The 16,502-nt window shown below is 38.5% G+C and overlaps 1 protein-coding gene across 4 annotated transcripts in view; it reads right to left on the bottom strand.

The window, feature by feature from the left end:
- Positions 1 to 15,605, bottom strand: part of cpne5a (copine Va) — a 126,013-nt gene extending 110,408 nt beyond the window's left edge. For 3 of the 4 annotated variants that reach the window (XM_059332463.1, XM_059332465.1, XM_059332466.1), the window contains exon 1: positions 15,224 to 15,604. In XM_059332463.1, the coding sequence (XP_059188446.1) occupies positions 15,224 to 15,333 (110 nt within the window). In that variant the 5' untranslated portion in view covers positions 15,334 to 15,604. Of the gene's footprint in view, positions 1 to 15,223 lie in introns of all 4 variants that reach the window. The other variant, XM_059332464.1, reaches the window with a different exon arrangement.
- Positions 15,606 to 16,502: the final 897 nt, after the last annotated feature.

Below are 16,502 nucleotides of genomic sequence, written 5' to 3'. Positions count from 1 at the left end.
AAACATTGAAAAGTGTTTCCAATTGAGGCGAGAAGTGAAGGAGATCTGACCTCTAAAACACGTCAGGCTCCCAAACTCTAATTTAAAAGAATATATTATGAGCACATGCTCCCTCTCACTCAGGTCCCCGGAGATATTTTAGGAGCTCTTTGGTCCATGTGGCTGATTATTAAACTAAGAAATGTGAGAATTAATTCCTGCGCCCGCTGTGCCTTATTGTCAGCAGTCTCTTAAATCTCCTCCACTCTCTTAAGAGTTGTCCAAATCATAATTGGCACCTTGGAGAAACAGCATCTAATTCAGTGGAAAGTGGTTTTAAAATTAAATCTGTCTGGCTGATTCCAGTATGAGCTGCTGCCTCATTGGCTCTTAAAAGGACTCGACGAATGCGAGCTTGAAAGTCAAGTCTGTGGCGGGGTCGCAGGGAGGGAAGTCTCCACATTACATTAGTCACAATGGAAGACGGCTGGGAGGAGAAAGTGAAGGACGCTTTGCATTTTCACTCTCCCTGCTGCCCCGCGGGCCTCCTTCCTTTCACTGAGAACACATTTTATTTCCATTCACGCACCGTGGGGTCAGCGGGTCTACTTTTTGTCTAATGTGACCTTCCGCTGCCTCTCAGGGGGTCAAAGAGTCAGAGAAGCAAAAGGGGAGATATGTGCTGCTGCAGAGACCGGCTGACCCTTTAAAAACTGGAGGAATCCCATTTATCTCAGCTGAAATATTCAGTTTTCCTTCAGGGTATTTGTCATCAAAAGACTTAAAGATTTATAGAGATTTTATGTATTGCAGTGAAAAACAAGGACATAGTGAGTAAAATGTGAAAAGGGCACAAAAACCCCACCCTGAAACGGCTTGTTGGGGTTCAGAGGGTCAAATCATTATACAATGCTTTATAATGTTTTATACTTATTGTCATAAAGCATTATCAATATGTATTTATTACTTTTAAGCAGATAATAACTTAGTACAAAAATGTTTCCTGTTAGTAGTCACAGGAGCTGATGCTGATTATTCTCCTGCCGTACACACAGGAGCACTCCTGCAGAAATTAAAACAACAGCTAAAATCTTGTGCATTTCATTAGTGGGAATGATCTCTGCCTGTATTACATAACTGAATGCCCCTAACTGTGACAGATGATGTTGCTTTTGTGTGGATCTCAGAAACTCCCCTCCATTTCTCTCAGCCTGGTGCCTTTATTAGAGCCCGAGCCACCTGCTGACCTTCACTGTGATGGCGCCAGGTGTCTTCTCCTGCTCCATCTGCTTAATTATTCAGTTTCTGCTCAGCCTCTCTCTCCAGGTGGACGCTACCTGCCGCAGAGCACTCCCTGGGCGGCCGTCTCGCGGGCAGTGACAGAATCTCAGTCATAAAACTGCTAGTTTAATAAATGAGAATGCACGGAGGCTGTGACTCGGCGGCTCCGGGTGGCTTTTGGTGTGTGACTAATGTCCAACCAGGGAATAATATCACCGCTAATTGCACAGTGTGACAGCTCGGGGTTTGTGCAAAGAAAGGCTTTTGTGAGGAGCTGAGGGAGATGCTCTCACTGATGCTATCTGCCTGTTCTAACCTCTGCAGAGCTCTCAGCCGGCTGTGAATTTGTGCCAATCTCCCATTATCTCTCAGTTTCACCTGAAAAAAGTCAAACTGCAGATATCTTAGCAGACTGGTGACATAAACCATGTTTACACTGTACACTGTAAAAAATATATATTTTTTAAAACAGTAAAAAAGTTGCCAAACACTTACTACTTTACAGGTAGTTTCTCTAAAAATGCAGATAATATACAGTTAATTTTATTTAAAAATATTTATCTGTAGAATAGCTAACTTTTTTTATTTGAACATGACTGTAAGTCTTTTTTAACGATTTTTTATGATGTTTTACATTTTTCACATTTAAAGTTTTACTGTAAGAAAACCGGAAGTTGGCTTGATTTTTACATTTAGCAATATGATGTGTATTGTTTTTGTTTTGTTTTTACATAGAATTCTTAAGATTACTTAAGAAGAATACTTAAATATGACGTTTAAAAGACTTTACTGGGTTGATTTATAGTTTTACTGTAAAAATGTTTTACATATTATATTCAGCAATATCATATTTTTTAGGTATATATATATATATATATATATATATATATATATTATATAATACTTTTTTTGTTTTTTTTTAGATAGAATTCACTGTAATTTAACATTTAAGGCCATTAAAAATAAATTATATATATATATTTTATAGCATTTGCACTTAATGTTGGAAAAAAAAAAAGTAAAAACCCTGTTAAATAATACAACATTACACTTTCTGGATTTTTTTTTTCAATCTTTTTTTTACAGTATAGCAGAGCACTTTGCACTTATTGTGAATTTATGCCAATTAAGCGTTTTCTCTCAGTTTACAGCCCGGTGACATAAAGCACGTTTAATTGTACACTAGGAACCCAACAAGGCACAGTAAAGCATCTCTGAGCTCATACATATCTGGGCTTTGAAGTGACAGTAGCTGGTCATTAAATAGAGACAGAGGGAGGAAGCTCTGCGTGGACTCGTCCAGGCGTGGCGTGGAGAGAGCCGGGTCAGCGTGTTCATGGTAATAACGTGCACAAAGAAAAGCCTCTCAGAGGAGAACACTAATTGATGTTAGTGAGGGATGAGATGCTCTTTAAGGCAGGAACAGACGAAGCTAGACTGCTGCAGGACTCTTGGATAGGTGAGAGCAGCTCGCAGCAGGTGAGCTGGAGGAGAAGCATAATGAGCAGCTGAAGACTGAAACACAGACGAACATTGTACGATCACACACTGATGCTACACTCAGCTGGAAACAGATGTCCTGTGCGGTTTCATAATTAGATCCAATTCACAACATTGAAGCTGTAGCAACGGATACAGTACATGTAGGGTTTTTTTTTTTTTTTTACATTGGTAGCACTCAGGAACATCAGCTGGTTTAGAGCAAATAAACAAAGCTGCAGTAACGTACTTTGGTCAGCAGGTGGCAGTGTACTGTGTTGCTGTAGGCCAATCCGTCAGTAAACAGCAGAAGAAGAAGAGACAAAACAACACCAACAAATCGGTCTGAGCAGTGAAGCAAATAAATGCCTTCAGCCTGCAATGTTTCTGAAGTCCATCGGGGGGGGCCACCGTCCAGTCCCATCTATCTCAATACAAACTGAGAAAATTTCTCACCTGATTTATTACCTCAGAAAAAATTCTGGTGGCAACATTATGATCTCAATCTCTAGTTTCAAGTCTTCTTCAAGACAATCTGATGTTAATGTGTAAATAATGGTGTCATTTAGAAGAAAAAAAGATGAAATAGCAGGATATGATTTGGGGGTGTGGCTACCTTTGATTGACAGGTGGCTGTCATCAGGATAGAAGCAGAACGATGCGTATCCACGGCAACATGGACATGTAAACAGCTTCAAACTGAAATTGGTTCATTTAAAATGTCTTCTTGAGCGTTCGGTCGGACTTAAAGACTCCAACAAGTTGCTGTTCAGTTTCTCCAGTAAGTAACGATCATTTAGTTTTAGCATTAACAGTTTAAGTTTAGACATTCCTTGCTCTTCCACAGTCCAAATATGGTCTCTCCTGGTTCCAATAAACAAAAATGTCGATAGACGTAACGCTGAACTTGATGCTTCAAGTGGGCCACAAACCAACGGGGGACATCACAGTGAATATGTCCTTTATCTGTATACAGTTTGTGGTTACTAATCAAATTTACCCACCCAGGAGACAGTCATGGGAGTCAAATGTTCGCTACGTCAGAACTTATTCAGAAAAAGCGTTTCCATCTCCTGTTTAGTGCATTAACTATTCTTTAAAAAAGACAAAAACACCTCAAGTGAGCGTCAAAACTTTTGTGTTCAATTTCAAATCGAATTTCAGTATTTCTATCAAGCTTTTCTCATGAGAATCTTCAAAATGCACAGAGAAATTCATTGATGCAAAGCCAACTACTTTCACTACATCCTTTATAACATCCACTCAATAGTTATTACTCTTTGGTAAATCTCTCAGTGTCTCCTCTGGTTTGGTTTCTTTCACACTGAGCTTCGTCTGTTGGACAGTTTCTGTATCGGACTGCGTTCTCACCTGCAGAGAACTGAACTCTGGTGCACTTGGAAGCGAAACCAAGACCCCCATTTTTTAGCGGTTGTTTGGTCCTCACCACAGTTCGTTTGAGCGTTCACCCCAGCAAAAAACATCAGACAAAACCGCCAGAGTTAATTTCAAGCGGACCAAACTGCTCACAGCTGTCACAATTCTCCAGATCCACATTTGATAAGGCTTTTGAATTCGACTGACCCACCAGTGAAACATCAGATTTTTAGCCTTCGGAGGCTGTGACGGGTGTTTAAGACCAAAGAGAAACTGATAATATAAAACAAGTAGATCTGAAAAAAACATGTCATGATATCATGTCAGGAAGGGGGAGCATAATGCACCAAAGTTAGTGCAAAAATCTTTTCAGAGATTTACTTTTAGGTGTACTTGAGATTTTTGGAATTTTGGAGATTTCTATATTCTCAGCTAAAATTAAAACTTTTCAAGCCATCCATCCTCTGAATGCTCTAGGTCTCTAGTTTGTGGTTGTAAAGTTTCATGAGGCTGTGATTATCCTAGAGGTCACAGCAGCTCATTTTATACACTGAGCTCAAGTTTCACTCACTAACATCATCACACATGAAGAACATTGGGCTCATTGAATCCACAAGAGTCTCAGCTTTCCAGTCAGACCCCATTTATGCAGCTCACACACTGTTTAGGGACCCCAGTGTGCACAAATATTCATATGCAATAGGACAAAATATTGATGCATGTTTCTTGCATAAAGTGGGCATGTCTCGTGGGTAGACATTTTTTTTACTCAGCATCCCAACTTCTTTGGAATCAAGGTTGCCTATTAACTTTGCATTGCATGTTTTCCGATATAAATAAGCTGTTGAATGAAATGCTACTATGGGGACTGACTTAATCACACATGAAGAACATTGGGCTTGTTGAATCCACAAGAGTCTCAGCTTTCCAGCCAGACCCGATTTATGCAGCTCACAGACTGTTTAGGGGCCCCAGAGGTGCAGGAATATTCAAATACAATCTGTGAATATATTGCATGAGAAAAACTATGTGTTTTTTTGCCTTAAACTGCATTTTATCCTCATAACACATGTATTAAAAATCATGTATTGACCTCTTCATGTCCAAACTGCAACATTACATATTTCAGTTGAAATCATCCAACACAAATTAGAAAACTTTAAACAAACTTGAAATTAAACTGACTGCCAGCTCCTTCAGAAGCCTTTAATAACTTCACAGTTTTGTCGCTGGTGATTCATTTATCTTTTGCACGATTCACACATTTGACTGATAATCCATTTCCCTACAGTGAGAATTAATTGTATTTGTACTTATCAAACAGCTTTGTGGCAAAGCACACCCACAGATTCTCCCCCACACTGCCACAAACGTCCCTTTTGGCTACTGTATAAAAATTGTAAAATAAATTACAATCTTATAAGTCTGACAAAAACATGACAATGAGTGGCTTGTTGCAGCCGGCGGCTCTGAGGAGACCTTCTACATATGCAACATAATGCGGTGAAACCTTCACAGAGCGACCTGTCACACTTTGTACAAATCTGCCACCAGCTCACACATTCCCCCAGACAAGCTGTGATGTTAGGTCAAATATCCCTCGACACAGAAATCCACAAACACACTCGGCTGACCCTTAAGGCTCTCTGAAAAGAGTGACACAAGCAGCTTGATACTTCTGAGCCAAGAGGGACCGGCTTTGATTTCTTACTGCTGCACCGCCCGCTCGACTTTTCCTGTCGTTCCAATCAACACTTTGAGATGACACAGGCAGCACGAACCCAGTGGCACGGCACCACAACTGTGTATCCATGGGATCCCCCCTCTGCTGTCATAGATCCCCAATGAGAATATATTAATAACACTGACACCACCACAAGCCAAGTGTCTGGGATCCAAACTCATTTTCACTGTGTCAGGGGTTCATGCATAATAATCCGCTTCATCGACCTGTGAGACTCGCCTGCTGCAATCTTAACATCCCCAAATTGGAATTTAGAAGAAAAAAAACTGCCTCCTCTTGGCAGCCTCACGTCTCACAGCCTCGATCCCCAAAAACAGATGCGACACATCACACACACACACAATTGTGCAAGATAAAAGCTGCGAGCTGCCGCAGGTCAGTCTTAACCCAGAACACGATAAGAAGAGAGCGGCGCAGTAAAAAAAAAAAAAAAAACGGTGCAAATTGAAATTTCTCTCTTACTCAAAGAGATCCTTTATTAATATTTTATGCTCTTGCACAATGCAAACTAGTTCAATTCAGAGTTGCAGAGGAAAAACAAAAGGATGTTTCCAGCAGAAAAGCAGGTCACAGGGTTTGATTGAATGGGTAACCTAGGCTGAGCGAGATCAGCAGCTACAAGAGCCATTAACACGACAACAACATAATTTTGTTAGGAGATTACTGTAATTTTAGCTAAAATTAAAACTTTTTAAGCCATCCATCCTCTGAATGCTCTAGGTCTCTAGTTTGTGGTTGTAAAGTTTCATGAGGCTGTGATTATCCTAGAGGTCACAGCAGCTCATTTTATACACTGAGCTCAAGTTTCACTCACTAACATCATCACACATGAAGAACATTGGGCTCACTGAATCCACAAGAGTCTCAGATTTCCAGTCAGACCCCATTTATGCAGCTCACACACTGTTTAGGGACCCTAGTGTGCACAAATATTCAGATGCAATAGGATAATTTGGGCAAAAATATCACCTTTGCATGAGAAAACTACAGGTTTCTGCCCCAAACTGGATGTTATCAGCATAAAGTGGGCATGTCTGTTAAGAGGAGACTCATGGGGATACATAGAACCCAATTTATTTGGATATCTGGAGGTCAGAGGTCAAGGGACCCCTTTGAAAATGGGCCTTTGGGCTCATTGAATCCACAAGAGTCTCAGCCTTCCAGTCAGACCCGATTTATGCAGCTCACAGACTGTTTAGGGACCCCAGGATGCAGGAATATTCAAATGCAATCTGCGAATATATTGCACAATGCAAACTAGTTCAATTCGGAGTTGCAGAAGAAAAACAGAAGGATGTTTCCAGCAGAAAAGCAGGTCACAGGGTTTGATTGAATGGGTAACCGAGTCTGAGCGAGATCAGCAGCTACAAGAGCCATTAACACGACAACAGCAGCAGAGTTACAGGCCGGAACAACAAGCATCGGAATAAACAAAAGGTTTTCACACAGCTTGAATCCCAATTGCTCTGCTAAGGCAATTGTTTTTGACAGATCGAGCAGCGACGCCACACATCCTAATCATCCTGATGATTTCATTAGGCTTCCCCCCTCTGCTGCAATGATTGCCTCAGGAAGAGATCAAGAAGCATGCCACATGTTTTAAGACTGAACTCTGGCAACAGCAATCAGCGGCCAGGGATCCTCTCCGGCGAGCATTTATTTGTCATGGGATGCTGCCTGGCGGTCACGTGACCTCTCATGTGTTTCACCAGGTAATGAATCCCTCGGGGAGCGAGAGTGGCCTGGTTGAGTTAGATCCCCCCACAGCTATGGAGTGCATTGATTGGATGCAGTGCTACTCTAACCAATCTATCACAGCAAATGAATGGTTACAGCAGCAGCAGAGAGGAGGAGGAGACAGACACGGTGCAGAGTCTCCGTCCTGCAGACATGGACGATGGGGGCTGGAACAGCTGGGTGTTGGAGCTGTCAGGTGGGAGGCTGAGCGCTTTGTCAGCTGTTTCACTTTGAGCTGCGTACCTGTGGTGTGTTTTGACATGTTGTAAACCACCAATAAATTTCTATTATATGTCCTCCAATGATGTGTTTATGTAGGAGGGAAATACCAATTCAGTAAAAAAAAATTAAAAAACCCACTCAAATAACATTTAACAACTGTAAGTTATTTTTTAAAGATTTTTTACATTTTTGTACATTTATTTTACGTTGAAATATTAATTTAACAGTCAGAATAAATGGAAAGTTGCTTACTTTTACATTCAGCAATATAATGTGTATCTTTGTATTTAAAAAAAACATTTAACATTCAAGACCATTAAGTAATTAAAAAATACTGTAAAAATGTGGGAGGGAAATACCATTTCAGTAAAAAACACAAAAACACTCAGAAAACAACCCTAAGTTATCTGACATTAACTGATAATTTATTTAAAAAATCAGATAATATACAGTAAATATCTGTATTTAAAAACATAGAATAACACATTTTTAACAAAATGTTACTTTAATATGACTTTTTACCATTTTTCCACAATTTATTTTACATATATTTAATTCAACAGACAGAAAAAAAATCCAAATTTGCCTTTTTTTTTTACATTTAGCAATATGATGTGTATTTTTTGTATATAAAAAAAATAGAAATCACTGTAATTAAACATTTAAGACTGTTAAGCAACTGAATAATACTGTAAAAAATAATGTCCTATTATATTAATTTACAGATTTCAACATCTTTTTATGGTTAATATTTGTAGTAAAAGTAACTTGCCCCTTTTTTATGGAATCTGCACTTAATTTAAAAAAAAAAAAACAAGAAAAAGCCAGTAAAAAATTACATTGAAATACACTTCTGCAAAATATGTTTGTTTTTTTACAATGTAGCACTTTTTATGACCCTTATGTCTAAAATGCATTATAAACAAACTGATAATGCATCATAATCTGATCATAGCACTGTATAATCACAGTTATACGCACTCATATTGATAATGCTTAAAAACAATGATCGTAACACATTATAAAGGACTTAATATTTGCTTATTAGGTCAAGTTTCATCATACTTCATAGTTGCTTTTGGAAGGATTATAGTGTATTATGATTCTCATAGTTTTAACCCTCTGAACGTATGTTTTCTTTAAAAGACTGCAAAAATAATACACTGTAAGAAACTGTAAAAACGGGTGTTACTGTTGGAATCTGAACTTTCCGACAGTCCTTGAACAGATCATAGGTTATGAAGGTTTCTGTGAGAAAAAGTGACCAAAACGAAGCTTAAAATGTTGATATTTGTGTCAGAATCTCTTTACTCTACATGTGTCATTAAAATAAAGCATTTGCACTAACCAGATCCTGTTAAAAACATTAAATTCTGCTCCTCAGAGACACTGTGAAGACATGATTGATTCTGCTGAGACCAACAGTCACGTGATAAATATTCACTGAGCAGAGAGGAGAGGACAGGAGAGGCTGTTTACACAGAGCAGAGGGGAGAGGACATGAGAGGCTGTTTACACTGAGTCGAGAGGAGAGGACAGGAGAGGCTGTGAATAAATGGTTTGGGTAGAAGAGGCGTCAAAATGTTCTCTGGTTATTTTTTTTTATCATGAATGTTCCTTTAACTATAATTATACAGAGCTTTAAGCAGATTATGAGTGTGTTTGATGCCTGGGCTGCACAGAGAGTGTTGTGTTCTTTGCTCTCTGTGGTTTTGTCTGACTGAAGTGCACATCAGGTGCTGACAATGGTAAAGTGTCAGCATGTGGGCTTTTCATCAAGTCGTTGGGTTATTTTTCCTCCTTCACTCTCCTCCGGATGATAACTTTCTAACAAACAACATGCCAAAAAATAATCTTGCAGGAGCGCTGTGTTCTGATAAGGGCTGTAAACCTTTGTGAGCTTGTCAAGCTTATCAGAAGCCGTCCCACTCTGCGGTCACACAGGCACATACAGTAAACAGAGCATTTACAAATCATTACTGACATCCTGTCCGTGGATCTGTGCTGTGACCAACCAAAGAGGGGGGAAAAATCGATTCATTAAACGAAGACCCATGTGTGGAGCCTTCTGGGGCTGTGTGATTTTCGCCTGTGTGCACATTTTTCCCGATATTCATTTCCAAAAGTGTGCTTCACAGTGGAACGGCCCCAGTTTCCCTCAAGTCATTGTACAGGGGAACTCGGAGACGCTCTGCTGAGCTGAGATATAAAAGCAGGGCACACTTAACAGTCCAGCCCAGTTCAACATTTACTACTTTGCTCATGATTAAAGCATGATGTAGCAAACCGCATAGACAACTTGTGAAATATTCAACAGAGCTGCTTCAATATTAACTAATGAACACTCATTACTGTCACGTAAGAGGTGGCCTGTGAATGCACCGGGGACGCCGGGCCCGACCGGCCCCGACCCACTGAACTGATTCTCTGCAGTGTTTGTTAAAGCAGATGTAGGCCACTGATGTGTACACTGTAAAAAATTTACATTTACTCTATTATTTTACAAGGTTTTATGTTTGTTTTTTCCTAAATCTATTTTCACTATCTTACACTGTTTCTCTATACAAGGCCAATATAGCAAAAATGGGGTTAAAACAAAGTCTGTAAATCAGAATAAAACAGTAAAAAGTCTGCCAAACACATATATTTTTTAAATATAAATATTTACTGTATATTATATGTATTTTTATCTGTAAAAATATCTGGTGTTTACTGTTATTTGAAAACTCTTGCAGCCAGGCTTTACTGTTTTTTTAATGATTTATTTATTTTGTTTAAGTGCACTTGAGTTTGAAAAGACATCTTATAACTGAGTTGGAGGGTACACTGTAAAAAAAAATACATGGATATATTTTACCAGAATTTTACTGTCTCATTTCACTTTTTCTAATATTGATGTTTTTTCAACATGAAGTGCAAATGCTAAAAAAAAGTAAATTACTTTTATTACAAATATTAATCATAATATGGAAGTTTAAAATTAGTAATATAATGGGATGTTATAGGTTTTTTTTACAGTTTTATTCAATTGCTTAATAGTCTTGAATGTTAAGTTACAGTAATTCTTTTTTAAAAAATACAAAAAATACACATCATATTGCTGAATGTAAAATTAAGGCAACTATGTAGTTTTTCACAGTAAAATTTTAATGTAAAAAAAAATCATTAAAAACCCAAATCAATAAAAAGTCATTCTTAGTTATCCTACAGACATTTTTTAAAAATATATATAGATATTTTGTGTATATTATCTGCAAAATAACTTGTTCTTTGACGGTTAGTGTTTGGCAACTTTTGCTGTCAGAATTGGTACCATTTTGATTTTTAATTTCATTACAGTGAACTTTTACTTTTCTTCCAAATATTAACCATAAAATGGAAGTTGATATCTGGAAAAGAATATAATGGGCAATTCTATTCTATTCTATCACATACATTATATTAAAATTGTTAAATGTGTTAAATGTTAAACTACAGTAAATTAATTGCAAAAATAGAAAAAATACACATATCGCTGAATGTAAATTGAGTCAACTTTCTGTTTTATTACAGTAAAACTTTAAATTTCATGTAAAAAAAAAAAAATAAAGAAAAATAATTAAATGTCTGGCAACACATATTGTCATATTATAGTTTTTTAATCATTAAAAAAACAAGTTATTCTTCAGATATTCTGTTAAAAAAAGACTTGTTTACTGTTTGCTACCAGACTTTTTATTCTTTTTTCATGATTGTTATTTTATTTTTTCTATAGTGCACTTGAGTTTAAGGAGCCATCTTATCACTGTGCAATGTAAAAAAAAATCCAGAAATTCACTTTATTGTAAATTAATAAAATGCAATTTAAAACAAACTGTTTACTGTAATTTGACTGCTGACATTTGCTACCAGACTTTTTACTGTTTTTTATGATTTATTTTTTTACAGTGCACTTGAGTTTAAAGAGCCATCCTCTCAGAGTTGAAGCAGCTGCTCGGGGCTCGGCTCGCTGCTGACCTGTGAGGAAAACCAATCAGAGCCGCAAACAGGAACGCTGTGCTATCATAGTGATATGCACTTGTTTTGATAAGGGGTTGTCTGCTTCAGTCTCTCTGCTTGTCAGGGGGTTTGCTGTAATATTGGCAGAGGGTTATGAGAACGCCTGCAGGGCTGCACGCCGCCGCAATTCAATTCCATGTGTGCTGCAATCTCAGAGCTTTCAGGCTTACTAAATCAATTACACAGAGTTGTGGAGCCTCAGCTCGCACCCACATGACACCCATTGTTTCTGTTTGCCTCTGCAGGATGGACCAAACACTCACGGACTAATCAGTGGGAGGAACAGCTTCATGCATGGTTGTTTGTCTCATATGTGTTTGATGAAATCCTCAGAGGTCAGACAGAGAGTCACAGAGAGGACCTGAAGTCTCTGCAGCCAGAGCAGAACATGTTTCAAGGTCTAATGAAAGCAGGACTGAATATTTTCTTTTTCTTCTCTATCAAACTATGTCCTGGAGCAAGTCTTTGTTTGGAGAGACATTAATGACAGACAAGGGAGCTGCAGATAGACACAGCCGGGGGGCATCAACACACAGCTCAGCTTAAAGTCTGAAGGTCTGAGGGCGGAAATGTACAAGTGTGCACCAAGAGGGAAGAAGCCACAGTCCAGCTGCTGCTCCCAACAACGGATAACACACACACACACACACACACACACACACACACACACACACACACACACCCTACAGCCTCTGTTTCACACTAAATAAAAAAATAATGGTTACATAAACAGATGATAAGGGTCTTTGAAATCAAACATATTGTTCATCTTATCTGTAGATTGTTTTAGTGTATTTGGTGCTGTATAGATGTCTGTCTTCTCTCTAATAGATTGATACTAGATGGCTCACAGCTGGTGGTGCTCAGGACAACAAAATATAGATTTGTCTCTTTCCAGAAATCATGACCTGGTTACTCAAGATAACCCACCAACCTTAAGGGGACATTCTGAATGACACATGTAGAATAAAGTGATTCTGACAGAAATATCAACATTTTTAGCTTGTTTTTGGTCACTTTTTCTAACGGGAACCTATGATCTGTTCAAGGACTGTCAGAAAGTTCAAACTCTTCCTCTCCTGTGCTCTCCGTGTCAGAGTTTCACTGTGGGCGGGGCTTAGGCTGCCCATGCCATCAGATTACCTTAAAATGACAATAATATGCCCTCCAACAAAATGTAGTTATGCTCTAGACTTGGTAGAGCAGTTTACCTCTGAATTATGTTTGACGGCTTGAATTTATTCAGATTTCTGAAGTGACGTCTGTTTTTCCTCCACACACGGACCGTTTAAATGAGACTTAGATTAAAGGAATTTTGACAGAAATATCTAAATTTTAAGCTTTGTATTAGTTTGTTTTTCTAAGGGAAACTTTTTGTAAGCTACAATTCGTTCAAGAACTGTCGGAAAGTTCAAATTCCAACCATAATGCCCGTTTTTACAGTTTCTTTCTACGATAAACAGTGTATTTTTGGCAATATTTGAAAGAAAACACATGTTTCAGTGGTGGGGATCAGAAGGTTAAGGCAGCTCTTAAAGAGACAGTGCACCTAAAAAGAAACATTTTTCTTCCTCGAAACCGCACTGCCAACTATTTTGTTAAAGGCGTTTCATGCATTTTCTTTCTAGCTGATACTGCTACAATGTACAAACACAAAAAAAAGATATTTAAGAAAAATGTACTGTATTATTTTCCAGGGTTTTTCTTGGGGTTTTTTGTCCACATTTAGGTCAAATTACTTACAAAAATTACAAATATTAAAAATTTACGTTGAAATCTAAATAATATCATGGGACATCATAGATTTTTTTTTTACAATATTATTAAATTGCTTAATGGTCTTAAATGTTAAATGTAAAAATGTGATAAAATATGAAAATATACATTATATTACTGAATGCTGTTTTCTTACATTACATTTAATGTAAAATATATATATATATATATATTTAAATAAATTGTCGAAAGTTATTCTCTGGATATATGTTTAAATACATACATTACATGTTTTTTTAATCATCTGTAAAAAAAAAAAAAAAACTTACGTTGTGTACTGTTTGATGCAAGTGTCGAATAACAGCAACATTACAGTAACAGTTTTTTCATATATTTTTTTAACCATTTTTCATGAAAATATACGTTTTTGATTTTAGGGTGAACTATCCCTTTAAACAGTCCCCTCTCCGCATAGCTGCACCATCCTCCAACCTGTCAGCGCTGGAAAGGTTAACAGATCTCCTTCTGAAATGTTACCAATTCATTAATATCCATAGAGGTTAGAAGGTTGCCTACATGACAAAAACAGCAATGTTGGGTTTGTTGAACAACTTCATGATTTCAAAATGGACTCCAGAGCTGCGTTTTCAACAAGAAACAGTCAATCAGTGATCTAGAGGGGAACTGTCTCATCTGACTTCCAATTCTGCATTCAGACAGCAGGATTTTTAGCTGATAAATCTTTCGCTTGTGGCTCAACAAACATTATGGGATTCTTTCAGCAGCAGCAGAGCTCATGGGAACATTTACATGCATATAATACTAATGCAGCCAGCAGCTACACACAGCTGAACACTGTGGATTATGGCAAAATGACGCACAGCAGAGGGGCTCCTGAAACACAAATCGGCAACAATTTCCACGAGAATCTTTCATTAAAGCCGACCTGTATGCAGCAGCACACTGTACACACTGATCCACCTGCAGCCAGCGGCCCCGCCCTACTCAGCCAGCTCACACCACAGGATTTGGGGATGGGTTTTTTTCGGGGAGGGGGAGCAGAGATTCAGCTAAATGGACAACGAGGGCGAGAATATATTTATATCTAGGCTAATTATTGATGTTTTCTGTGGTTTCCGGAGCCTGTAAAAGCAGCTTCACAGCTTCAAACACGACAAGTTCCCTCAGGGGGAAACCTCTGAGGCACGCCAACAAACTCATCCACGGTGGATATCTCCAGTGGCACGCGACTTGTGGCGTGCGCAAAACACACATACACACACACACACACACAGTGCAGTGGAGACAAGGATCTCTCTCTCTCTCTCTCTCTCTCTCTCACACACACACACACACACACACACACACACACACACAGCGGAAATCTTTACGATAAACAGGGAAAACAAACGCGTAAAAGTTGAGGCAGTGTCAGGTTTTGTGCATTTCACTATCATTAGACATCATTCTAAAATGCTAATTATTTACAATAGTTTAATATTCCACTGACATATTGGGTGCATATGCAGGTCATTTACCTGTAAAGTTGTTTTATTATTATTTCTATTATAAGCAGCGTCCTGTCTGTGCGCGCGGAGCTCCCCACACCGTGACGCAGCCCCAGCAACAGCACCAGCAGCACCGACTCACCTGCAGGACACGGTGATCTCCACTTTGGTGGCCGGGATGCTCCCACTGATGGGATCGAAGTCACGGACCGTCGCCGTGGCCTCCACTTTGTCCATGACGTCTCCCTCCATGTGTGCAGCGGGAGACCCGGGCCAGCCGCGCGAGTCCCTCTCAACCCGGAGAGCAGAAGGCGAAGAGCCGGAGCGCAGCGGAGCCGGAGCGGGCGGGAGCGGATACGGTCCAGACGAAGCTCCTAAGTGCTGTCCATTGGACGGGCAACAGCATGAAAAGTTTACTGGGAGGCTGCAGCAGCGAGGCGGTCGATTCGAGCGGAGCGGGATCACATGCCAGGACGCACCAGCGCTGTTTACCAGGCACAGAATGAGCTCTTCTGCCACAGCAGCGTTGGAAAAGTAAAAGCTGTGAACTCCACCCCTCCTGTCTGCATTCTCCTACAGGCTGCTGCGACTGACAGCTCGTTGCAGATCCAGGCTCTCTCTCGCTCTGTGGCTGCACGGATCGTTATTCTGCTCCAAATTGGTTTTAAGATAACACCAGAGTTCAGTCGAAACAGACAGGGGAGTTACAAAGAGTGCTTAAGCAAATTTGGATATAAAAATAAGAAAATAATGAATGAATAAACAAACATAAATTATATATGCGGACCCTAATGGACGTTATTATCAGTATTGCACACAGGGTTTTTTTCCGGAGTATATATTAAAAAAGGAATTCTAAAGAAATGTACTGTTTTATTTTCCAGGAATTTTCTTGGTTTTTCTACATTAAGTGCAAATGCCATGAAGAAAAGTATTACCTACTTTTATTACACATATTAACCATAAAATGGAAGTTGACATTTGTAAATTATTAAAAGGGAACATTATATATATTTTTAAAGTATTGTGTGTTTGTTTAATGGTCTTGAATATTAAAATTACAGTGACTTTTATAAATAAATGAAAATAATAAAAAAGAAAGTCTGCCAACACCTTCATATTAAAAAGGGGGGGGGAAACTATTCTACAGATCTATATTTAAATATTTTTAGATATATTAGCGAAAATATATTTTTTCAATAAATTATTGGTGAAATAACTTCCTTTTTTTTACAGTGCAGATATTGCACATTAGTGAAAACAGATTGTTGTATGTTATAATATGAACTATAAATAAAACCTATGTATATATACACAAAGGATATACATAGTACAGTATAAAAGCATATAAAAACATATTATAGAAAGTATACATCAGATATTTATATAAGGTATGATGTACAGCAAATATGTAAAAGTAG

This window comes from Centropristis striata, chromosome 5 (assembly GCF_030273125.1).
Source record: "Centropristis striata isolate RG_2023a ecotype Rhode Island chromosome 5, C.striata_1.0, whole genome shotgun sequence".
Lineage (NCBI taxonomy): Eukaryota > Metazoa > Chordata > Actinopteri > Perciformes > Serranidae > Centropristis > Centropristis striata.
Note: the sequence above shows the minus strand (reverse complement) of the source record. Positions and strands in the feature narration are given on the sequence as shown.